Raw genomic sequence first — 24,761 nt, 5'->3', positions numbered from 1 at the left:
CTATTAAGGTGCCCGTACAGCAGACGATGTATGGGTAGATCGACCAAGAGACAGATCTCTCTCTGATTGATTCTGATCTGAGAGAGATCTGTTGCGTGCCCTCAGGGCCCATTCACACTAGAGCGTTTTGCCGGCGATTTCGGCAAACCGCTCAAGCGCTAGTGCAATACCCTATGGGCCCGTTCTCACTTGGGCGATTTGCGTTTAATCACCGGTGATTAACGCAAATCGCCAAACACAAACATGTAGCCTGCACCATTTTCAGGCGATTTCCCGGCGATCGCTAAAGAGTTGCCAAGTGTGAACGGCGGGTTTTTTTTTTTTTTTTTTTGCGTGCAACGCAGAAAATCGCCATGGCAAAACGCTCCAAAAGCGCTAGCGTTTTGCGTTTAGCAAGTGTGAATGGGCCCTAACACTGCATGACGATTCCTGATCGATTTCAGCAAGAAATCTCTTGGGAATCGACCTTCTCTAAGAAGAGGACAGCCTCTGGATCCTAATGAGACTTCCCTCGTTGTCCTCTCGTCCCCTGTCACAAGCTGGTACAAGGTTTGCTGAAACTTGACCCAATCGGTCCTAGTATAAACAGAAGTGGCCATGCAAAGTGATTATCTTTTCACATCAGCACAAGAGCTGCACTGATGAGATAAAGGATAATTTGAATATGTTTCCCTAAACTGGTAAAATAATAAGACTTGTATTACCAGCCATATTTTGTGTGAAGCATACAGGAGGGAAGTTCCCCATGTTGGCTAAATGAGGTTTGCACTCTAGACAGATGATAGCGTCCCATTTTGGCAATTTGTCGTCATCTTGGCCAACTATATTATGCTCCTCTCTCAAGTCTGTTAAGACCTGTACACATGCCTAACTATGGCAGATGATAACTACCACCTCAGCCGAAAGTGAGGCCTGTGTATGGCGGCCCCTGACTTGCGAGTGATCCGCAAGGCGGATCAACTCACCCCCGCAACTGCCGATGGCATTGTCTGCGCTGCTCCCCCACCCACTGTATGGCGTCACATGTACACCTCTCCATCGGCTCTCCACCCCTCCACGCAGAACACGTCAGCGGCTGCACAGCTGCCATGAGTCTGTACAAACCAGCCAGCAATGTCGCCCTAGGGGATTGGATCCTGAACCTCCGACAGGTGGCCATGTGTGTACGCACCATTAAATGCAAAGAAAACTGTAGAAAGCGTAGTTGAGCAAAGCAACCAGTTAGAATTCTTGTTCCATGTAACAGATGACACATGAATGGGTGTTCTGAGTAACTGCTCTACTTCTACTCCAGTTTTCCTTGCAGTTAATTTTGGCAACCTTATTGGACTATATTATAAAATTGACATTTGCCTCAGCTCTTTTCTCTTCCTTTTGCAAAAAATCAGATCCAGCTGCGACTTTCATGCAATGTGCTGTTTGCCCATTTTGAACCTTTATATAAAGTAAAGTAATTTGACATGGTGAGGTGAGTCATTATTTGGACAGTAGACTTGTAAAAGTCAGAAATACACCAGGACATTCTTGCGCAGGTGACTTACAGTGAAAGCATTTGGATTCTGCTTATCTTTCTTTGCATTTATTACATAGTGGACATGTGCGTTGCCTACAATACTGTCAGAAACACTGGATCTGTGGTATGCTTGTTCAGGGTCTATGGCTAAAATTATTAGAGGCAGAGGGCCAGAAGGGTACCCAGGCAACTAGTAGGACCAGGGGATTTTTCAGTGATCGGTGCTGCGTGGGCTCTACAGACTACCCCCCTTTTTTTCCCCACTAGGGGGATGTCCTGCTGGGGGGGTCTGATCGCCGCCGGCTGCATTTGCTTAGCAGGGGGGGGGGCTCTTCAAAGCCCCCCTCCGCAGCGTTCTCCGCCCTCTCGCCCGTTCCCTCCCTCTCCCTTCCCCTCTGAGCGGCGCAGGACTGATAGGATAGGCTTCTGCCTATCAGATGCCGGTGATCCCTGGCCAATCAGAGGCCGGGAATCGCCGATCTACGTCACGGCGCTGCTGCGCAGCAGCGCCGTATTGATGTAAATAGCGGGAATTTCTTCCCCGCGGGTTTACATTATGCGTGCGAGCCGCGATCGGCGGCTCACACACTGTTCACGGAGGCAGCCTCCGTGAACTGGTATGGAAAGCCATGCTATACCACTAACGACCCGCCGACGTCTATCGGCGTTAGCTGGTCGTTAAAGCCAATGGGTACCGGTAAAAAAAAGAAAAAGTCAGATACTCACCTAAGGAGAGGGAAGGCTTGGTCCTAATGAGCCTTCCCTCTCCTCTCCCGGTGCCCTCGGTGCTGCGCTGGCTCCCCCGTTCGCGTCCGCCGCTGCAGGGACTTCGGAGGTCTTCAAGAGCACTCGGGCTTCCGAAGACGGGCCGCTCCATACTACGTACGTGCGAGCGCGTCATAGAGGGCGCTCGCGCATGCGTAGTATGGAGCGGCCGCGTCATCGGGAGCCCGAGTGCTCCCGAAAGCTCCCGAAGGCATGCGGAAGTGGCAGTATTTGACCGAACTGGTCGAATACTGCCACGGGGGATCCTGCGCGGGACCGGGCACCGGGAGAGGAGAGGGAAGGCTCATTAAGACCGAGCCTTCCCTCTCCTTAGGTGAGTATCTGACTTTTTTTCTTTTTTTTACCGGTAAACATTTACTTTAAAGCAGTAGGATCAGCCATACTATGCCAAGGAAAAAAACACATATATAAGTAGATAAATACTTGATGTACTTACATAACACATGTATTGTACTGTCCACGTTTTGATTTCAGTGAATGTTATATAGTAAATTACGAGAATTCTGTTCCTGGTGGGGGCCATGTCTTTTTCCCACAGTTAAGGCTAACTCGTGATGTCATTTCTGCCCTTTACTTTTTTTCTTGTCTCCTCCAATCGCTGAGTCGCCTTAGCCTTGCTTGTAAACACAAGTGAGTAGGGGATTAGGTTTCAGATAAGATGCTGACAGAGAAATAAAGGGAAGAGGAGGAATAGATTATAGATAAAAAGAACCCCCAGCATGCAATTCTTTGGCACGACTACTAAAGGGCCAGTGTTCCTTAAGTATGTGATAACTCCAAATCATAACAGCAGAAAAAGTTTTGAATGCAGGATTAGCATCTTTATCACTTAATACACTCAGCCCAGTTGCTGTTGAAATTTGATTTTTATGGTGACGATACCGCTTTAAGTGGTTAAAAAGAAATTAATATGGCAGTCTCAATATCCCTCTTGCTTCAGTTGTCCTTTAACAATCATTCTTGATCATTTTGGAATGTCTTTCCTTGTAGAAATCTGGTGCTAGGCTGTATATCTACTAAGCTGTGCGTTCTGCTCTATGGAGTGAGAACAAGCCTGATCAAGCTGTAGGCTAGTAGGGAGTTATTGTAGCGACTGGGCATAGTTTTCCAGCAATTGCTGGTGACCAGTCAGGAGACGCACCTTTATACACTTTGGAAATGCACTCAGAACAATCACAGTTGTTTTGAGCAAAGTTACCGTATTTGTATTTTAAAAATAACTTTGTCTACGGATTTATACATTTTAATGGTAGGGGCTGAACTGTTCAACACAGTGTTAAAATAAAGTTCTCTTTAATCCTGTAGATTGTAGGCATTTGTGATGTTTAAATGAGTTAATAAACACGTTGCATATGTGTTTTCTAATGACCAGGCGTACAATTAGTGATGTAATGCATGGAAAGCGTACCGTGTTATTACATTTTGGAGATTACCTCTGACAGGCATTTGACTCGAGCCAAATTAATAAGCATAAAATTATCATGTACACTTAAAAAGCACTGTGCCACTTCTCACAAAGAACGGAGGCTTCAAGCGGAGGTGAAAAGTGCCTCCTAATAACCTGTGGTTCGCCGACATTGGCTTTGCATATTGAATTGTAAATTGGCAACGCAAGCTGCAATACAGGAGGATTGTGGTGTGACAATTGCCTGCAGTATGGGATTTGTGCCGCTAGCCAAGTAACTTGTTTAACTGTTGAACCCCTATAAATATTTAATTAGGATGTGGGCATTTTCTAAAGATGTATTATTTTTTTTTCTGGGCATCAACATTGCATAGAGCATTAAGTACAGGAAAATGCCATTACTCAAAGCTTTATTTCAATTGCAGCTGTATTGAAAGCTTAAGTCCAAGATCACAAATTAAGGAAATTATGCTATACGTCAACCCCCATTTAAACGCAAAGTATGACGCTACCGGATGCTATTTGTATAGGCTACAGATATTTATTAACAAGACAAACCAGTTCTAGGATCCTCTGATGAGACCTGAAAAACCCCTGGTTATCTATCCTCTTCATGCAATCCCGCCCCCCCCCTTTTTTTTTTTAGTAACAAGTCTGTCCCTATGCATCAAACGCTGCTCTACAATATTTATAAATATTCTGAGTCGACCCCAAATTGCCACAGATTTCAAATGTAATTACAGTGAATATTACTTGTAATGAATAATTGATCTGTGAACAGTTGGTTAATTTAGAATATTATATGAACTCAAATTTAAAGTGGGCTTCCTATTTGTGCTGGCACACTGGTATATTAAAGAAAACCATGGTTGTGTAACAAAAAAGCACTATTTGTTCATAAGAAAATCAGCATTTATGAGTTGTCTTGTTTGACATCTTGGATGGAGCTATGATTAGAGCAACCTAACCTCCCCTGCTGCCTCCAGCTGAAGCTCACAGCTTATCTAGCATATACAGCCAGTATAGTACATACACACAAAGCTGGGTAGTTTATCTTTATGTGGAAACTCGGCTTCTCTGTTTTCTGGCATTTCTTTTCTCCCCCTGCCCCCTCAACACCTTCATGATCAGCCTGATTAGTTGCTGAAAGGGCCCGTTTCCACTTGTGCAAATCTGCATGCGTTTTCTGCATGCAGATTCGCATAGACAATACAAGTGAATGGGCCTGTTTCCACTTGTCAGAAATCCTGTGCGGTTTTGTGTGCAGGAAAAATCTGCACAGAAGAGCCATCAGAGCCTTGCAGTGTGCGATTCGCATACAATGTATTTAATAGGATGCAAATTTTAAGGCAAATTTTACTGCAAATTCGCAGGCGTTTTCGCATAAAATCAATGTAAAAGCACACAGGCACTGACATGGTTAAATTTGCATACTTACTAACATATGCGAAAATGCCCGCAAATTTGCGGTAAAATTTGCATCCGCGTGCAAATTCGTTTTGCGTTTTCCACGACTAACACGGCACAAGTGGAAACGGGCCCAAAGTTTCATAGGTTTGAGTCCACTGCAAACTCTTATGCTGGGAATACACGGTTTGTTTTTGCCGCAAATAGATGGCTCGATAGATAATTTCCGACATGGCCGATCTCCCGTTCGATCGTTTTGCGGCTCGATTTCTTATAGAAGTGAATAGAAAAGATAAGAAAAACGAGCGGAAGATGAATCGACTGCAGAGTGGCAAAAACGATCGAGTGGCGAATCGAGCTGCAGAAACGTATCGTATATTCCCAGCATACGCTGACGAGAAAAGCTGCATGTCTGTTTCTGGTGTTATTCAGACACTACTGCAGCCAAATAGATCAGCAGGGCTGTCAGGTAACTAGTATTGTTTAAAAAGAAATGTAGCAGCCTCCGTATTCTTCTTGCTTCAGTTGTCCTTTAAGTTTGACTGCATTTGCCACGTGCTTGTTTGCAGTGCGTGATTCAGACACTACTGATGCATGAAATATCCAGGCAGCTAATGTTGTTTAAAAGGAAGTAAATATTGCAACCTACACATCACTTTCACCTCGCATGTTCCACAATAAAATTTCCTGCAGGAAAAAACTGCTGGTCTCCACGCAGTATCCTCAGTGTCCAGTCACGCAGTATCCTCAGTGTCCAGTCACGTAGTATCCTCAGTGTCCAGTCACGTAGTATCCTCAGTGTCCAGTCACGTAGTATCCTCAGTGTCCAGTCACGCAGTATCCTCAGTGTCCAGTCACGCAGTATCCTCAGTGTCCAGTCACGCAGTATCCTCAGTGTCCAGTCACGCAGTATCCTCGGTGTCCAGTCACGCAGTATCCTCGGTGTCCAGTCACGCAGTATCCTCGGTGTCCAGTCACGCAGTATCCTCGGTGTCCAGTCACGCAGTATCCTCGGTGTCCAGTCACGCAGTATCCTCGGTGTCCAGTCACGCAGTATCCTCGGTGTCCAGTCACGTAGTATCCCCAGTGTCCAGTCACGTAGTATCCCCAGTGTCCAGTCACGTAGTATCCTCAGTGTCCAGTCACGTAGTATCCCCAGTGTCCAGTCACGTAGTGCTGTGAATATGCCGCTATTGCCATTTGGAATACAGATTTGATTATTTTCTGTACTGCGCAGGTTGCACAGTGATGGATAGTGCTGTGACATAACATCTTGATTAAAGAAGTCATCAAATCGCCATCGCTGCAAGGCCTGAAGCTGCATGTCAGATAGCCAATAACTGCCGATGATTAATGCCGTAAGATAACGGTTGGGTTTGTGTCAGGAATAGCTTATGCTTTTATTTATAGTAAATGCATTAAAATCTTTTATTATCCATGTTCTAGAACCTGTGTCCTCAGAAGGAAATTACAAGCTAAAATTGGTGTTTGGAAATGTTACAAACTTGTTTTATTTGGATGAAAACTTTGAGTCAATATATAAAGTACCCAATCTTTAAAGTGAAAGTAAGTCCTCTTTTTTCTTCTTAATCCATGACTGCGGTTGTTTGTGACAGGGTTTGTTATAAACCTCCTGGCATTGGCCATGTGCTGACTCAAAACCTATTCTATTGACTTTAATCAAGCAGGTCACAGTTATAGCCCACCTGCTAGTGGCTTGACTGTTCATTGCAGAGGCGGCTGGTTGAGGCTGTGGGCTGAGAATCTAGCATGTGTTTAGACTTTAGACGTTCCCTGAGGTCTCCCAAAGTCACTTACTGCAGCATGCTGCTGTAGCCCATTGCTCCCCTCTTTACTCCGCCCACAGAAGCCACTTTGTAGTTTTTACCAGTATTTTTTTCCTTCTTCCCTTTTTCATAGACACAGAATGTGTCACTTGGCTGTTGCCTAGAGACAGCATTGGCGCCTCGCAGTGTAACAGCCTTATAACAGGATGCATACAATACTACATGAAAAAAGGAGTGGTCATGAATAAAATCTCAACTAAACCCAATCAAGTTATTGTATGAAAAGTAATGGACAGAAGACTTGTTTGTTACTTACTAAAGCTTAATTTCTCTCTTCTCTGAATTCAGCTGCTAAGGGTCAGTAGGATGTGACCATTTGAAGCAAGTTCAGGAAGTGGGTGGTGAGCAGTTGTAAGATCTCAGTCTACTAGCAGAAAACTACTAAGATCTTGTTTCCATAGTACATTGCAGAGCACACAGGAAAAACACAAAACGTTTTTCCTGTACTCTTGCTATGTGATTTTCGGTGTGCTTGCAATGTCCCATTGAATTGCATTGAATGAGAAGCAATCACAGCAAAACAGTGCAATCAGCACTCATGATTGTAAAAAACAAAAAGCAGACATTATTGCATGCAGTGAAAACAAGGCCTAAGGGCCCGTATCCACTGAGTACAGATCTGCATTGGAAATATTTATAATGGAAGAAAGATTGCAGTATCCATTTTCCTCTCACTTCAGGTTCTTTTTAAGTTGGCCATCAACTTATAGATTGCCAACTGATGTGGCAAAATGTTCGATTCCACCCTGAGAGGAATCTGTTCCTACTACCACACAAACATCAATTTGCAATAGATTCCTATTGGAAATTGATCAAACTGCAATGTTGCACTGTTCTATGCAGTGCAACACTATGGCCCATCGACCAACTACAGCTCTTATCCCACCACCAATTGACCTAGAGTTTCCATAGTTTCTGATCAATACTTTTTGATCAGTTTTTGGTGAAAACTTTTGCGAAATTCATTTGATCAGTCATTTTGAAGGACTCTATTCCCAGCAGATGAATCGTGACGATTTTACATTTACTAGTGCGGGGAAAGGGGAGGGGGATACCATCCATTGACTCAATAGTGTCACTGCATTACCATGATAACGTGGATTACCCTGTGCATTACTATAGCAACACGTACATTAACCCAGTAATGTGCACGGTGCTAATGAGTAATGGGGTGGTTGCTCCCCCTGTGCTAGTAATGGTGAAATTGTTGTGCACTTCCTCTACGTTACTGCATCAGGCCCATGGTGGCACACAGCACATTTTAGCGGTGTGCTCTAATTACTTTTTTGTTGGCACTTCTAGGAGTTCTGGTGCACAATGAGCTTGCTGGGTAATCTGTAACTCTTGGCATGTGTAGAAAGCTTATAAGTAACAGTTGTGGGATAGGAGCCCGGGGTGTAACTATAAATCCTGGGGCCCACCAGCAAAACTTTAGGGCCCCACAAAGTATACACCCTTTCCCTTGCCAACCCACAGTGACCCTCACAGCCTGGGGGCCCATCTTTCAAGGATCATAAAACAAGTGTGGGCATCGTAATCTTCACCCATAACAAGTGTAGCCACAAAATTACTGGATCTGAGGGATGGTCCCCTTCAGAGATAGTGACGTAGTAGTAGGGTCCTTCCTGCAGTCGCAGGGGCTGTTCCTCTTTATTTACAGCCCTGATGGGAGCTGTTCTTCACAGGTGAGAAGTACATGAAGGAAAAAATTGAGCAGGATTCTGTTAGATTCCAGTGTCCGCTGTTCCTCTCCTCCATTCCTGCCATCTTTCAGTTTGCTCTGAGCTCTCGTTGACAGCAGCCAGTGATTGATGCCGGAGCTTGGAGCAAACAGCTGCTGATTTTATGATTACCGCTTCATCTTTTAACCTTTGGGACATTACAGGAATATGTATTCACACCGTCATGCTTAATGGCGTTTGATGCAGTACTTGTACCCGAACAATGATGGATTCTGCAGATCTCTCCATTATCAGCCTCATCTCTTTTAATACTTTACAGCATAAAAGCAACTGTTGTATTTACGGGAGTCATTTTGTGTTCAGATTACGCCTGTTAATGCAGAGATGAGCTGTCAGTACACCACGGGCAGAACTGAGTGTCAGGCTATCGGTAGAATGGCTGCAGTGTGACTATCGCTCCTCTTTATGTTACAGTACAAAAGAGTGCTTTATAACCAAGATTACATCAGTGGAATATATCCTGTACTGAAGATCTTCAGCCCCTCTCTGGAAACATCATTTGGCAAGCTGTTTATGTAAACCTGAAATCTGTGTGAGCATAGACTGCATAGAGAGGTGTGTTATGAAATTCAGAGTAATTCCGAGTGATTAGGTTTTCGTCTATGTGCAAACAGCTGCTGCCTATCTAATTAAAGGACCAGGGGCGTAACTACAAATCCTGGGGCACCCCAGGTGTTCATTCTTCCTTTCCTACCCCTGGTGCCCTCACAGCCTGGGGACCCATCTTACAGTCTGATCTGCAGGATGGACTCCTTTATAGGAGGGAGTGACGTAGTAGTTTGGTCCCTCTTACAGCTCTTGACACAGATCAGAGGACGTAGATATACGGTTGTGATGGATAAACTGGTTAATTGGATGCTTAGTTTGTTTTTCCAAGGTTTGTGATAGTTGTGCTTTTAATCAGGTTTATGTTTAGATTCCATCTCACCTGCTTCCTTTGCTCCGGAAATCCTCCATTTTGGTCACCTCCTCTTACTATTACACTCGAGACTTCTCACAATCGTGGCCTTGCCTTCAGAACGTTCTCCCACATCTTTCTCTGCCCCAAGATTCAAAACCTTCAAATGCAACCTTAATGCTGGGTACATGCGATGCTATATCCCGTCCAATCAACGGGAATTGGACAATTATATGTCACGTTCGTTCTGCTATAACGGTATTGATTTTCCGAAGTTATTACGGGACAATTGATCCCGTTATCGATTTGGAGCAGGTATACAATGCAACTTTCTGTCAGGTTACCTGTTGATTGGATGGGAAATTGCATTGTGTGTATCCAGAATGAAATACACCCTTCATAGCATTAGCTCCACTCCCCTTTAAAGGCCCCTACACACACCTGAATTAAGTTGTCTGAGACGGCCGATAACGACCTTCTCATCCGATAATCAGGCGTATGTATGGCAACACCCAACCTGCAACCGATTTGCAGAGGGATCTACTCAGTGACTCTGATCCGTCGTCAATGTCATTGTTCGCAGCTCTCCCTCGCCTGTGCTGCTTGTCGTCCCGCCCCACATAGTAACACAACAGCTACACAGCTGACACGTGAGACAACATCCATCATGATGGACATCCGGTAGAGGGTTCCCAGCATTCGTGTGTTTAATTAACCTGTGCATATGGCCAAGAGATTAGAAGCAGCAGTCAGAGAGCAAATGCTAGATCACTGCCAAGGGCTTCACAATCCCACATAGAGGTTTTATAAGCCTTGCCAAGATTATGAAACCACAATACAGGGTTACACAGCGTGGGGTAGTGCTTTGTTCGGTTTACTGGTATGGTCCATTTACATTTTGCGGGGCAGGAAAAGAACTCTGGAAGACCTTCAGTACACTTCAGGGTTTATTACTACTGGGAACTGCGTCAGCTTCGGATTTTGCCGTGGCTCCCATTATGCTGCGTAGGCGCAGTCCGATTTGCTAAGCAGTGCCACACATGGCTTAGGATTTGGCTGCTTGCTGCATAGTGGAAATGGGCCCTTAAAGCGAACCTGAACTCAGAACTTTATCTCTGCTCTAAAAGATAAGCAACAGCATAATAACCTTTAAAGAAAAACATTTCTTTGTTACAGCTGATACAAATCCTAAAATAAATCTTCAGTGTTGATACTTCCTGCTTTCCTGGAAGCAGACATATTGTTAGCATTCTGTGCTTTCAAATAAGCTTATCTGCTGTGGCAGTCAGGGGACACGGGAGAGATCAAAATACAACTTGTGCTTAGTCACAGATGAGGGGGAATTAGACAGGCTAAACTCTTTAAATACATACAGGGTGTGTTTCTCTGTTTTGTTTCTGTCCCGTGCAAGAGTTCAGGTCCACTTTAATTGTATCCAGGAACATTCAAATCTAAAGCTCAACTATCCTCTCCTTTGTTTGGCCTGCAGTAATTGATACCACATTATTGTTTTGTAGGTGAGTTTTCAGTAATATAGGACAGGTGTGATGTCTTATTTGTATGTATAGCTCTGTGTAAACCTATATTGTTCTAACATGCTTCCCAGCTGTCTTTTATCACCTGACGTGGGATGATCCATCCCAAATGATGATCAGTGCCTTGCTTAATGAACGGTGTATGTGTCACAGCAGCTGCTTGGCCTTTTTACTTCATGAACGATAAATAACGTCTAAGTGTCCCTTGATCAGTAGTGCTATCATCATGCATTACTGATTTTGTTCCTCAGAAGAGCCCTGTGAACCATCTCCCTTCCCACGACGACCTGCTGGTTAGACATTTCCCAGTAAACACATCCTGTACATTGTACACCGTCACCATTGCCCCTGCTCTCTGCTGCTGCAGTAACTTATGCATTACTGGAAACCATGGTGACCATAACCACCTAACGGCATTAGGAGGATGTTTTGTCAACTGTTTAGAGTGAAACCGAGGTGAGAGTGATATGGAGGATGTCATATTTATTTCCTTGAAAAATACCAGTTTCCTGGCAGTCCTGTTTATCTTCCATGCATCTGTACCGGTAATGTCTGAAGCACTACCCTGTAACAAACCCACAGCTAATGCAGTTAGACTTGTGTCCGCACCGGATCTGCATGCTGCTTTGGAGTCTATGACTAAAATTGTTAGAGGCAGAGGATCAGCAGGACAGCCAGGCAACTTGCATTGTTTAAAAGGAAATAAATATGGCAGCCTCCATATGACTCTCACCTTGGGTTTCCTTTAAAGGACTTCAGCAAACCAAGCACAGGAATTTAGAAAAGTGTGCTTTCTGCTTTTATGGTGGTGAAAAGCTGTATCCACCATGGTAAATAGTCATTGTTACCAATCTCTTAGAAACAGGTAACCAAGATGAAAGGTGTGCTTGTCTTGTCTGGGGCAGAACAATACACCACAGCCTTCAGGACTGGTAAAGGCCCCACTCCAGCTCCAGCCTAGTACAGTGCCACACTGTTCCACTCCTTACCCTGTCTGTGGAAATCGGTCCTTTGTGCACATTGCTATTGTGCGATGTCACGCATGTAATGTTTGCCAGGTACATGAAGCTGGCACTCGCGGCGCACAGTCACTGGCTTCCCTTACCGTAGCAGCAGCACGTCAGTGACTTTTTAGCCTAATAATGTGGCACTATGCCTCTCTGACTGCTGCCCAAAGGCTCGAGCCCCAATCCTTGTGGGTAACAATCGCTGTGTGGTTGTATGCATATGTAGACCAGCCCTTACCAAGTTGGCAGCCACTCCCTTCCACACCATGTTACATTTGTAACACTGAAATCATTATTAATGTTTTTTGCATATGAAATCTCTTTATTAGACAGAATATCTTCTAATTCCATTTCAGATCCTGATGTTGCTACACTTATTTCTGGATAATATAGTTAAATAAATACCGGTAATGCATGACAAAGCCTAGTGCACACACTTGATTTTTTACTTCATTTGGAGTACATTTTGTTTGGCTGTTGATGTGGAGGAGATGTTTTCATTGCACTGAAGGATGCAGAGAGGCTCCCAGGCACTGAACTTTAGAGAGCAGCCTGTCTGAAAAGAATATTGTCTGACACATCTGTTTGGGGTGACAGGTGGCCTGCCCAATCCATAGCGAAGCTCGCTGGAGAAAAATGCTTCCAGTGAGAAACATGACACTCCAAATCTGAGCATCATTTGCCGCTTTGTCCTGTTTTACTGTATCATATTGTTAAATGTCTTTCTTTGTGTGTGAGAGAGAGACGACTTGTACAAATAACTAGCTGCTAACTGTGAGGTTTTTTCAGTTGTAGTCCGGTCCATTGATATCACATTTTATATATATTTGTGTGTGTCTGGTGGTATCTGGCACAAAGGCATTGGCTGCAGATCATCTGCCATAGTGAATATAGGCATGGAGGTGTGTGTAGGTGGTATATGCAAATCCCATGATTGAAAGGAAAACATTCATCTGTCCAGTCAATCCTTTTTTTTTTTTTTTTTCCATTTCTTCATGGCCCAATTCCATTGCTCATATGCTCATTGTGGGAACTTTCCACGGCGAACAACCAGGGATCACTAGAACTATGCAGGCCCAGGCATCATTTGTTGACACATTTCTGTCATGACCAGCGTTTTTTTTTTTACTCTAGTAGTTATGTGGGATTGGACCAGATGGAGTAGCCTTTGCTTCCCTTGTACATAATTGACCTCAAAGCTTGGCTCCTGATTTTCGTATTAATTTGGCTATGTCTGTACTAACACCTGAATACTGGTAACACTCAATGAAACCAACTGTTTTGGAGTTGTTCTGACCCACTTGGTAAGGCCCTGGAATTTGACTTTTGTCAAAGTTTGTTCAGATCCTTACATTTAGTTACCCATTTTTAAATTTTGCTTCCAACATATTGTGTTCAAGAACTGATGGTTCTCTTTTTGTCTAAAATATCCTAGTCCTTGTCAGCTACCATTGCAACAATATAGTCAGTGGCATTCACTGCACCGGTTTGTGATTCTATTGTTATGGCTGCACGCCAGTAGTACTAGTTTATTAGAACAAAATGAAGAGACTACAGCGCAAAATACATAAATCCACAGAGATGCATGTATCCCCTCCACCAAACAGGAGTAGATAGTTCCACATATCCAGGATTATGAGGGTAAGCTGACATGAAGGCCAATCTGGGGACCCTATAGTTGCTAACATATCCTATATAAACAATAAGCTTATCCACATTGAGAAACAAACCTAGGTGGGCAAAGAATTTAAGCGTGAACCAGCTTATGGTCGCCCACTGGGCCAGAGGTATCATGGGGGAACCACCAGTAGATTTCCCTTGTGTTGCTGCACTCCCAAATGGAGAATGGTAGTTTACGTGGTTAAACTTTACTTCATTATCTCCACATAGTCTGGTTATTCTACTTTGTAAGCCATTTCACACCTTCAGAAAGTGAGTGTGATGATTTGAGAATTTGCTTTCAGCAAACAGGGAATGTTTCATTTCCTCAGATGCTATTGAAATTCATGTATTACCTGTTTTCTGGCAAGTGTAAGACAGTAGTTGTGGAATCATGGGCACAGCCTTCTCTGCTCTGCCAGTGAGCAGAAAGAGAGTGGGACACCGTGCTTACTGCCTGGCATTAATACTTTCATGTACAGCAAACACAGCCCATATCGGAGCCCAAGACTGTGTCCACTTACTACTCTGCCAATAAAAACAGGACATTTTTAAGCCTGCGTTTGGAGACTAAGAGGTTGGGATATGGAGTTTTTACTTTGTGGAATAAAATGTTAAATACGTTCAGGTGAATCAAAGAGCCAAGAAATAAAGTCAAAGATGCTCATTAAAACTCAACAGTCTGGTGGTAATTGCAAATTGCCATTGGATTTGTAAATCTTGTTATCACTTTGTGGGACCTTTCTGTAATAACATTTCTTTTAAAAGATGATTGCTAATAAAACCTTATTACATTATAATACAAGAGACAATCTATTGCGGGGCTGTGTTATTGGTGTATCATTAGACACCTGAATGTCGAGCCTGTAATAGCAAAGATGAACATGAGCAATAATCGACAGAAATAATCGTAAACCTCAAATCTTCTCCGTGTAAATTACAGGATGCTCTCCGGCTTCTTCCAGACCCCCGCTGGGAGGTTTGAGCTTTCCAAAATAACAAATGTGTCATATAATGGTAGAATGGCTCTTCAGGGATTCTTAGAACACTGTTCTTTCTGAATGATCGATAAAATGAATGTGTTGGTCAAAGGCTCTGTCCACTGTGAACACAGAGGGGACTTCACTCATGGAAATCTCCTCTAAACTTAAAGCGGAACTTTACCGATAGATTGTGTTAAGGGGAAAAACTAAAGATCAATACATTGCACAGTGATAAGTTAGAAAATAAAAACTAGATCTAGAAATTATGGATATTTGCTATTTAATCATTCATGTTCTTTGATCCACTATGAGCCTACAGGTCCTCATCTTTACTGCTGGCAGGCCAGGGAAAAAAAACAGTACCAACTGTCATTATCTGTAAGCACTACCGCTAATAATGTGATTTGCTAAAAGGTTTATTTGTGTGTGTGTGTGTGTGTGTGTGTGTGTGTGTGTACCTCGTTGCATTGTGATAAATAACTGTGCACACACACACACACACACACACACACACACACACAGACAGGAAACTGTCAGGGCCATGGCAATGACCTTACACTGTGGGAGGGGTTTCACCACAATATCAACCATATAGATGTCCCTGGTGATCTATTCGAGAAAAGGTAAAGATTTCTAGCGAGAATTGGTGATATTAGCTACTGATGGGGATGATGTTCAATCCCGGGTTAAAGTTCCTTTTTAAAGTATAAACTCCATCTACAGACATCATCAGATAGGCTGGAACATAGTGTGCACAAAAGTTACTTTGTGTGAGATAAGAACGCCGCAGAAATAAAAAATCTAAATCTTTACATTAGGTAAGCTGACCTGAAGCAGTCTGACTGAGCGTCTGTTTCCTGGCTCAGTATCCAGTTGTTTCAGTTGCAAGGTGTTAAAGTGCAGACATTGCAAGCTGAAGCTATGGAGGGCTTTGCTACAAGAAATGTCTGATCATTGGGGAGATTATACAATACATTTCAGGTCTGCCACTGAGATCCTATATAAGGCTAGGAAAACCTTTGTGCCTGGTACTGGACTTTTGAGTTAGTGCACACCGAAAAAATAAAAGGTTAAAATGGATGTAGTGGGAAAGACGTGTTGCTGTCTGCATACTTGTTGTAGACTGTTAAAGTATTTTTGCTCATTTCCTGTTCAGGTGACTCCCATGGTTCTGCTGTTATGCTGGGAATACACAAGTCGATCCGGCGGCTGATTAGCCGCCGGATCGACCCCAGCTGCGTCCCTTCTCGTCCACTCGTCCCCACCGGCACTCCTTATCAGCCGCTCGATTCCCTGCTATTGTCCGCCGGCAGGGATCAAGCGGGCGGGGGTCGAACAGCGAGATCGGACCAGCTGAATATTATCAGCTGGCCGGATCAGCTGCTCGATACACGGTACAGAAACGTACCATGTATCCCCAGCATTAGGGTGAACTGCCTGCATTGTCTCTGTGTTTCATTGGAGAATTCACCAGGGGCTAGGGACTCACTCCCTGATACTTGCTGTGTGGCATGTCAGAGTGCAGTCAACAATTGGGTGGATAATGTGGTGGCAACTCAGTGTAACAATGATGAAGGCCATTGGCGGTCTTGGCTTGTATTTCTCAGATTTAAAGGTATCTAATACCTGCCCACACACTTCACACAGATTTCCAATAGATTCCAGCATGAAATCCCTCCCCCCATGTTATGTGCCCCCCCAGGCCCCCGGAAAGTGTGGAAGCAGCTCGCCTATCCGGGGGCTGCCTCTAGTATATTTTTTCCATTGTCGGGTTGCCTGTACCCTGTGGACCCTTCTCATGTCATGCATGTGGCGTCAGTGCATGAGACTGGGTACTGGCACCCCTGTCTGCAATACAGAGACGATGCCAGAGCTGGCAGGTGGCAGATAGATGAGCTGCTTTACCACTCACCACGGGCCCAGGCGGGGAAATGGGGGGGGGGGGACCTTAACTGGGGCGGACCAGCCAGGGGTCTGTCGATCATTTGAATATTGAATGTCGTCATGCACCTAACTGAGATCCTTCCGGCATGCTAGATTGATTGTTTCTATCCATTCGGCTGGAAATCCTTTAAAACGATCCATCAGGTGGTCATGTTGCAATATTGATCTTTGCCAGGCTTGATCATTGTGATCAAATCGTCCACATATCAATGCCACAAATTGAGTATGGGCACCCTATAACCACTGAAACTAGATTTTCATGCCCACACAGCATGTACAGCAATATTGATTTTTTTCAGCAATGTCTGTAGGAAAATGCAAGAGTGAACTGACAAGCAAAGATGCAATGTTTTTTCAGCTACAGCTCAGTTATATAGTATCAACATATTTATTCATATTGACCAAAGCTTATCTTGTTGAAAATTGGCTCAATAGGGACTCTCACATGGGGGCCTGAAGGTAGTGAATAGTGAATACACCTCCTGTCTTCTGCTCCCATGCGGAGCACTTGGTAGCGCATGACATGGTTGGTGGAGAGTCAGCCACCCTATTGAGTCATATCTGAGCCCTGAGACTTTTTTTTTATTTTTTATTTTATTTTTTTTTTGGGGGGGGGGGGGGGGGGGGAGGGGGCGTCAGGTAACCCCTCCAGATGTCAAACGTGTGGAGCTACACATGCTGCCTTTCAGCTACAGTAAATTGCAGCCCAAAGCACTTTGTGCCTGACAGGAGAGTGAACTGTACATCCAGTGCACAGCCCTTTATCCCATCTGCACCCCCACCCTTCATCTAACCCTAAGGAGGTCTTAGGTAAAGCATTCGAACTGCTGACAGGCGGTGACTTCACCGCCTGTCAGTTGCTCACGTGAAAGGGGCCTAAGTGTTTATATAAAACGAATATGCTAAATAAATGTCAAATTTCCACATTGTCCAGTAATCCACTTACGACCCTTCAATGACTTTGCTACCTGAAGATATATGAGAGCACATATTTCCTCAATAAGAACATTATGGATGGGTACAAAAGTTTTCCCCTAGGGTCATAGTTGATTGGATGCTACTGTCTGATATGTTATAAGCATATGTATATGGCTAGCTTGAGCTGCAGAAGTTTTGATACAAAAAGGCAATTTTTAAAGGATAAATAAAGTGAGAAGAATATGGAGGCTGCCACATTTATTTCCTTTATTATTTAGTTATCTGCCAGCCCTGCTGATTTCTTTGGCTGCAGTAGGGCCTGAATAGCACGTGAAACAAGCATGCAGCTAATCTTGTCAGATCTGACACTGTCAGAAACACCTGATCTGCTGCATGCTTGTTCAAGGTCTATGGTTAAAAGTATTAGAGGCAGAGGATCAGCAGGATAGCCAGACAACTGGTATTGCTTAAAAGGAAATAAATATGGCAGCCTCCATATCCTTCTCGCTTCAGGTGTCCTTTAACCACCTTGGTGGTAATGACGAGCTCAGCTCGTCCATTACTGCCGCGGTGGATTGCTCAGCCCCTGGAGGGTCTTTTTAAATTTTTCTGTGGGGTGTGTAGCTAGCACTTAGCTAGCTACATCACCCCCTCGATCGCCGGAGGCCCGCTCTGAGTGTAGTTAGCCTAGGGCTAGCTACACCAACTTTAACACTTTTTTTTTTTTTTTTTGTAAAAAAAAAAAGCAAGTCGCGCAATTAATTGAACGCCAGGGTGGTTAAAGGGAATCTGAAGTGAAAATAAACTTATGATGATTTGTATGTGTAGTACAGCTATGAAATAGAACATTATTAGCACAGATATGAGTCTCCTATTGTTTTCAGTACAGGAAGAGTTAAGAAACTTCAGTTGTTATATATGCAAAAGAGCCTCTCTGAGCTCACCATACTTTGGTCACAGACAGAACTGTCTTCTGAAGCGCTTATCTCAACTGTCTCTCAATATTTCTTGTTTGTTTAAAGTTTTACTGCAGAGGAAAGTTCAATGGGTAATTAGCTTGCTCTTTTTCATCATTTAAAATGCTGAGTTTGGTGTGTAAACAGCATATTAGAGAATGAAGCAATGTTATAAAAAAAAAATCTATATACCTGAAAATAAAAATATGAGACTATTTTCTTTGCTACTAATGTACTATTAATTATCCGTATTACACCACCAATTCATTCTATCATACGGGGTTTTTTGTTTTTTGTTTTTTTTTTTTTGGCTTCAAAGTCACTTTAAGCTTTCTGTTTACTAACCCTCCTGGAATTTGGTATTTAAACAGGTTTGTTTTTGTTTTACTTCACTTTTATTGTTATCCTTTTTTAAATCTTTTACTAGAAAGTATTATGTTCAGTTTCCAAAGTAAACAGAAACCGTTCATTTTATCAGATGGACAAAGTCTTTATTCATTTCTGAAATGTGTGTGAAGTGAGAGCTGACGTACAGGTCACCCTTGTCAGTCACACTTGTGACAACAGACATGTCTCTTTGCCATATCACATTCCCAGCCACACATCAGGGAGCCAGTGTAGCTAGTGGTGCACTTTGCTGTTTGTTGACAAACGTAGGGTGTGTTTTTGTGTTCCTTTTCATCTCTGAAAATGGCCACCCACCTTACATCAGACTCCATCTCTTTCTACAAGGCCAAAGGCCAGAAAATCCAGTGTAAATTTATCTTTCTGGCGGTGGGCTCTCAGTATGCCTGTTGACTAAAAGATGAAGGTTTGTCAGTCAGTGATACTGGTTGTTGTAGCTGAAGTAGATTGATTAACAAAGTTTAGAAAAGTCAATGGAGCGAATTGAATAGTGAAAGCAATGTGTTTCCTCATCTTTGCATGCCTTCCATGGAATGTCTTAAAGGGTATTTTTGTCATTTACGCAGATCCAGAGGTGGATTCAATTGAACACTATTTTTGTATTGTTAAAAGTCATTTAGTAGCAAGCAAGGATTTGGCTCAAAGGATAAGTGTATTATAAAACTAATATCTATCTAGTCTGCTGATTGGCTAATATATGCCTCTCCCAGCAGCACCTCCCTCAACTAAGTCATGCCCCTCCCACCCCAAAACCTGTGGATGTGTGCAAATGTTTTAGGCTAAGTTCATATTGATAGTTACGTAGCGTTCCCTGTAACAGCAGGAATGCATTATTTGCATGTTGCATCACAAACCGTGAAGTACGGTGAAGCATACTCTCAATGAAAAGTATGCTTCACTGTTAACGTGTGCATTTTGCTGTCACTGCACGCTATTATACCGCAATGCACCCGCCAGTCTGTGAACATCGCTATAGATGGGGCAAGGTATGATACAATGCGGCCATTATTACACTACAGACGGTTGCCTACTTCAAGGCATAGGCCGTAATGTGAATTTTGGCTTTAGCGGTGCTCAGAGGGTAATTTGGGTGCTGGCAAAAGACTGAGTCCAAATTACAAAAAAAAAAAAAAAAACAGTGCAATTTGGACCAAGCAATAGTTGGCAGCCGATTTGCAGCTTTCCCTCAAATCCATGGCTTTCCATCCTGTAGGGGAAATAGTAATGAACGTCACCAGGACTTTTGCAGGAACAGAGTGAGCCGTTTTTCAGCTTTGCCATGTGCCCAAATTTCCCGATGCCCCCTACTTACAAATAGGTTACATTCCGGGATTTTGTTTCTAAGTCGAGTCTTGTGTTATACATTGTGAAACATGGATACATTAATCCCTTTTGAACAACTCTGGATTTGGACATATAGTATAAACTCACTGTTTTGGGTTGTTTTCAAACTTACAACAGTTTATACAATCTGTAACTGGTAACAGAAATAAGTAATAACAAAAAAGTATTGTATAGTTTGTACATGGGAACAACTTTGCATGCATGCAAAACTGTAATCCGAATCGTTTACGTAGTGGGTACTGTGTGTATAGATTATTTGGTCCTGCCGGTGAATCACACATACGAAAGACTTAAGGAGACTCGGTAACAACATTTTCAGCCTTATTTCTGCTATGCTATAAGTTCCTATACCTGTTCTAATGTGGTCTGGATTAATGCAGCCTTTTCTAGTTGCACTGTCTCTGTAATATATCTAATCATCTTTTGTTTGTCAAGCTTTGTCGACCCAGGGAGGAATGGACTGCCTCTGCTGTGATAGGGAGAAGTTATGCAGCCCCCTGCATGCCCCCTCCAGGTTCTGTGTGCTTTGTTTACTCCTCATAGACAGAGCTCTCTGAGGGGTAAGGGAGCTGTCACATGCTGAGAACTGTGAGAAATCCAGCCTAGAGCGCAGATAACTCACTATGTAATAAAAACTTGTAGTATACTGTAACAAAAAAAAAAAACCTGAAAAAAAATATATAAAATTTTTTATATCGATCTATCTATCTATCTATCTATCTATCTATCTATCTATATATATATATATATATATATATATATATATATATATATATATATATAACACAGACGCGCGCACACACACACAAACATCACTTCCTGGTTAGCGGCCATGTTTTTTGTTTGTAAACACTGCCTAAAGCTGGTGATTAAAAGCCAGGATTGCGGCGGGGAGCGGCTGAAATGGCAAAGCAGGATCCAGGAGAACACAATGAATAGAATGGTATGCTTTTTATTGTAAGAATTTGAGAATACAGATTCTCTTTAAAGGATACCCGAACTGAAATGTGACATAATGAGATAGACATGTGTATGTACAGTGCCTAGCACACAAATAACTGCGCTGGGTTCCTTTTTTTCCTTTCTCTGTCTGAAAGAGTTAAATATCAGGTATGTAAGTGGCTGACTCAGTCCTGAAGGCCCATACTCACGGGCGAGAAATGTGGCCTGTCGCCAGCACACGTGAGCGTGTGGGCGACAGGCCGGCGACAGCTTCTCGCCAGGTCCCTCCGCGTACACACGCGGAAGAGGGGACCAGCGGCAAGGCGGAAGCTGTCGCTGACGTTCCTCCTCCCCCCGCCGGAAGCTCCATGTACCTACATGGAGGTTGCTGTCGCTAGTCCGCGTACTCACGCGGACTAGCGACAGTTGCGGCGGGGGGGGCAGCGGCGACTGTCGCCATGCGATTGAAAGTTTCAATCGCCTGGCGACATGAGCGACGGGCGACAGTTCGGGGTGCGCGCGCGTGCGGCGGCCCATACTCACGGGCGACCTGTCGCCGCAACACGCGCGCGCCGCGTGTTGCGGCGACAAATGTCACTCGTGAGTATGGGCCTTGACTCAGACAGGAAGTGACTGCAGTGTGACCCTCACTGATAAGAAATTCCAACTAAACACTTTCCTAGCAGAAAATGGCTTCTGAGAGCAAGAAAGAGATAAAAAAGGGGAATTTCTTATCAGTGAGGGTCACACTGTAGTCACTTCCTGTCTGAGTCAGGACTGAGTCAGCCACTTGCATACCTGATATTTAACTCTTTCAGGCAGAGAAAGAAAAAAAGGAACACAGCATAGTTATTTGTGTGCTTGGCACTGTACATACACATGTCTATCTCATTATGTCACATTTCAGTTCGGGTATCCTTTAAGCCTGGTACACACCATGCAATTTCCCATCAGATAGATGCGTTCAATAGATAATTATCAACAGGTCCAATCTGATTTCCGATCGTTTTTCTGATCACTTCTATGCATATTGATCAGAAAAACGATCAGAAAATCGATCGGAAATCCGATCGGATCTGTTGGAAATTATCACTCTATCTATCTGATGGGAAATTGCGTGGGGAGTACCAGGCATAACAGACTGTACCTGCATGTTCAGTCATACCAGATGTTTAGGTGGGTAACAAATTCAATTCTCACATTCACATGTGAATAGTGGGTGGAGCCTTGCAGATCATCATTTCTGTATGTTCCATTGGCTAACCTTACAGCACAATGCTAACATCAGATGAACAGTTTACATAATGATAGCTCTCCATTTATGACACATCGGTGGAATCACTCATGTAGCAAAACTTTAATCAGATATCAGTCAGCTGAGCAGACACTGTGCAGTCATTTAATACCTTCTGGAGTCTAAGGATGTGCGGTAACTAATTTCTAAATATGTATAAACAAGACGCAATGATTAGTTATAAAGCTTGCTGTGGATCCCACAGTGCATTTTAATTGCACCGCTACGCATAATTGAGTAAGAATGAAGGTTCTGTTTGTCTTTTTTGTTAAAATAAATAAATAAAATTCCTTTTTAAGGAGAATGATTCAAGCAGGACTTTTAAATTTAGTTGTGTTGAGTGTTTGCCTGACTGCCCAATGTCTAATTCCCTGTACTAAAAGTGATCAGCAGTGTGTCTAAGTAGTCACCCTTGTGCCTTAAAGTGACTCTGTAGTTAGAGGGATGTGGAAGCTGCCATACTTATTTTCCTTGAGGCTGGTGTTACACCTGTAGATCGCGGTGCAAGCACCACAGAAACCAGCCTACATATGACTCTGCTCCACTGTCTGTCGACAGGGTCATATTCATAGCACTGCCCCCTGCTATATGAAGGACTCGCTGCTGAGCAGGAAGTACGTCACTGGGATTTCTGTCAGAGGCGCATGCGTGCCACATTGTACCGTGCTCCCATTGTTTCAACTTACTGCCTTGTCCATTGACTTGCATTGCTGCATAATCTGTGAGGTAGGCACGGATCATCTGTCATTTAACGCAGAATAACTCACTGCAATGAAAAATCAATGCCCTGTTCACAGTGCACACGTTGCGTTGGTGTCTAACGCTGCACGTTAAGTGAAAGTACTGCATGCAGTGCGTTATACATGTTGTCAGCTGCGTTAGACTATTTTGCACATGCTCAGTAATGACTTGGAAGCATACTTTTCATTGCCTGTATGCTCTACTGTATGCGACAATGATGGGGCTTTTTTGGGGCGTTGCGTTGTAATTTGCGTTGTGACTTAAACGTTGCATCAAAACGCAACGCCCTACTGTGAAAGAGGCCTGAAAGTCAGAAGGTCACTTTTATCCATTGGTCTACCCACAACACATCAATATCCTGTCACTATGCTTGCAAGCACTGTTGTGTATTTCACATCTTGATGCTCATCCGCCCCATGTCAGAGCTACTTTGATTAACCTGTTATTCCTTTGCTATATACAGATTATCTAGCCCCTGGGTTTTTGTTGTGCACCCAAGCCAAGCACTTTTTTGACTTTTTGTGTGTGTGTGTCATTGGACAGCAGTTCCTACATATTCAGTGGCCTTGCAGGTGTGTACCCTTAAATAATGCACCCCCTGGACATGGCAGCAGTGAAAAGGAATTCTAGAAGGCATACTTTTCATAATGTATCCTTATTTTTCAATGGGATTTGTATTGGTTTATTTATGTATTGCTCAGAATTGTACCTTGAAATGGCTGCGATTACAAAAAAAAAAAGGAAAGAAATCCCTTTGTATGCAAACTGTATTTTGCTTTGAAAGCAAACATTGTGGGCTTGTTTTAAGTAGAGTCTGTAATCATTCTACACATCCAGACGGCTTAGACAAGACTCTTTGATTCGGCCATCTGCCGAGCGTGTGTCCAGCAAACAGCTTGTCACTTTATTATTGGGGGGGGGCAGCCATATTCACACCCTCCCCCATCTCTTCTGTTTTTTTCCTAATGCTACCTTCAATATTTATTCAGATCTGGAGTAATTATCTCTAGAATGTCAGTAGTGACATTTCATCAGATAATGTGTACAAAGCAGCAGATAGGATGCTGGGGTTGCTGTAATGACTGTTGATATGCTTGCAATCCCAATGTTCTTGTCTGTGCAGGACAGGCGGCCAATAAAATCTCTTAACTGCGGACACCAAGCATTAAAATGTCAGTGAGGAAATGGGTACTTTCTGAAGCAACCGCTCACATTCATCCTTATGTTTTTACATAATGCACTGGGAATGTAATGATGTAACAGCTATGCCATCATTTGGGACATATGAGGAGACTAGACATGTGGCAGTCCGCTTGGCATGATGTATGCAATAATGCTATAGTTTCTGTCACTTTATACTATAACTCGCTCATTATTATTATTTTTCCAGCACTTCAAGGACACCTAAAGTGAGAATGATATGGAGGTTGCCGTT

At 43.3% G+C, this 24,761-nt stretch overlaps 1 protein-coding gene across 17 annotated transcripts in view; it reads left to right on the top strand.

The window, feature by feature from the left end:
• Nucleotides 1-24,761, top strand: part of MAGI1 (membrane associated guanylate kinase, WW and PDZ domain containing 1) — an 869,123-nt gene that overhangs the window by 597,527 nt on the left and 246,835 nt on the right. The window contains exon 1 of one of the 17 annotated variants that reach the window (XM_068253816.1): nt 11,921-11,963. The exons of the other annotated variants lie outside the window; for them this stretch is intronic. Within the exon in view, the coding sequence (XP_068109917.1) occupies nt 11,936-11,963 (28 nt within the window). The 5' untranslated portion in view covers nt 11,921-11,935. Of the gene's footprint in view, nt 1-11,920; nt 11,964-24,761 lie in introns of those variants that run through there. 17 annotated transcript variants of the gene reach the window in all.

The sequence above is a fragment of the Hyperolius riggenbachi genome, chromosome 9 (assembly GCF_040937935.1).
Source record: "Hyperolius riggenbachi isolate aHypRig1 chromosome 9, aHypRig1.pri, whole genome shotgun sequence".
Lineage (NCBI taxonomy): Eukaryota > Metazoa > Chordata > Amphibia > Anura > Hyperoliidae > Hyperolius > Hyperolius riggenbachi.
This window is presented reverse-complemented; position numbering and strand designations above follow the sequence as displayed.